At 60.1% G+C, this 1142-nt stretch overlaps 1 protein-coding gene across 1 annotated transcript in view; it reads right to left on the reverse strand.

The window, feature by feature from the left end:
- The window catches only part of LOC104270999 (scavenger receptor cysteine-rich type 1 protein M130-like), a gene marked incomplete at its 3' end in the record, with an annotated part of 1394 nt that extends 802 nt beyond the window's left edge, over positions 1-592 (reverse strand). Inside the window, exon 1 of the mRNA XM_009865534.1 lies at positions 262-592. Within this exon, the coding sequence (XP_009863836.1) occupies positions 262-592 (331 nt within the window). The remainder of the gene's footprint in view (positions 1-261) is intronic.
- Positions 593-1142: the final 550 nt, after the last annotated feature.

Below are 1142 nucleotides of genomic sequence, written 5' to 3' on the forward strand. Positions count from 1 at the left end.
GCCCCAGGCAACACCTGAATTCAACGGCAGGAAAGCGGGCAGAGGAGCAGCAAGCCCTCCGGCTGGCCCAGGCAAGTGCTGGCAACCCCCCTGAGGCACAGGGCAGCCAGGGGCTGAGGCTGGCCCAAGGCAGGAGAGGGACAGCAGGTCAGCACTGCCTGCACAGGGCTCTGTAGCCATGGTCTGGCTCTTCCGGGGTGACCCTGGAAGTGACCCTGGAAGAAGAATGAGGTGCTCATGGGCTACAGGTGGGCCCCTTACCTGAGCATTTCACTCCGACGTCAAAACCATGGTCGCAGTGATGTTGACCCCATCCTCTGTGTGTGCAGTCAGACAGTGCCGACTCGGTGCCACGACAGCGAACAAAATCCATCCAGATGTGTCCAGATCCTGGCCAAAAGAGTCTAGCACGAGGAATTTCAATGGCGGATCCGCAGCCCAGCTGCCTACAAATCACTGCAGCATTGTTCATGTTCCAGAAACGTCCACACACGGTCCCCCACTGGCCCCCGTGTTTCACCTCCACTCTCCTGGCACAGTGACTGCCACCATCCTTCAGCCTCACCTCCAGAGTCCCTTCAAATATGGACATGAGACCAGTCAGAAGAGTTCTGAACTCCAGACAGCCAGTCTGGAGGTGCCCCCCTGCCCAGCTCAAGTCACAGGCGATGAGATAAGAGTCCTTTCCTCTTCCAGTTATCCCTGGGCCAACTCCACCCATGCTGGGCTATCTGCCACCCCACCTGGGCACCTCCTTCCCCTCCCGTGACTGCCTGCCCGTGCCCGGCTGCGCTCTGTGCTTCCACCCCTGCGCAGGGCACACGCTTCTCCCTAGCCCAGAACGCCCCAAACAACCCCATGTCCCCAGGTCCACAGCTTGTCCCACCCACCCTCTGCCCTGGCATCACCTGAACCAACCCCATTCCCAGGGCTTCCCATGACCTCTGGGAGCACTGAGATGATCCCAAGGGTCCCTCAGAGCCAGCCCAGCCCCTCTTCTCAGCCGGAGCCCCCAGGAAGGAAACTTCTCTGCTACCCTTGAGTGTGGACAACCCAGTCCCCTTCTCTCTGAGGGGCACAAACTGCCTTCCTGGGAGGCACAAACTTTCTGGGGGGAGCACAGAAGAAATCCTCCGGAGAAC

The sequence above is a fragment of the Apaloderma vittatum genome, unplaced genomic scaffold, assembly GCF_000703405.1.
Source record: "Apaloderma vittatum isolate BGI_N311 unplaced genomic scaffold, ASM70340v1 scaffold29192, whole genome shotgun sequence".
Lineage (NCBI taxonomy): Eukaryota > Metazoa > Chordata > Aves > Trogoniformes > Trogonidae > Apaloderma > Apaloderma vittatum.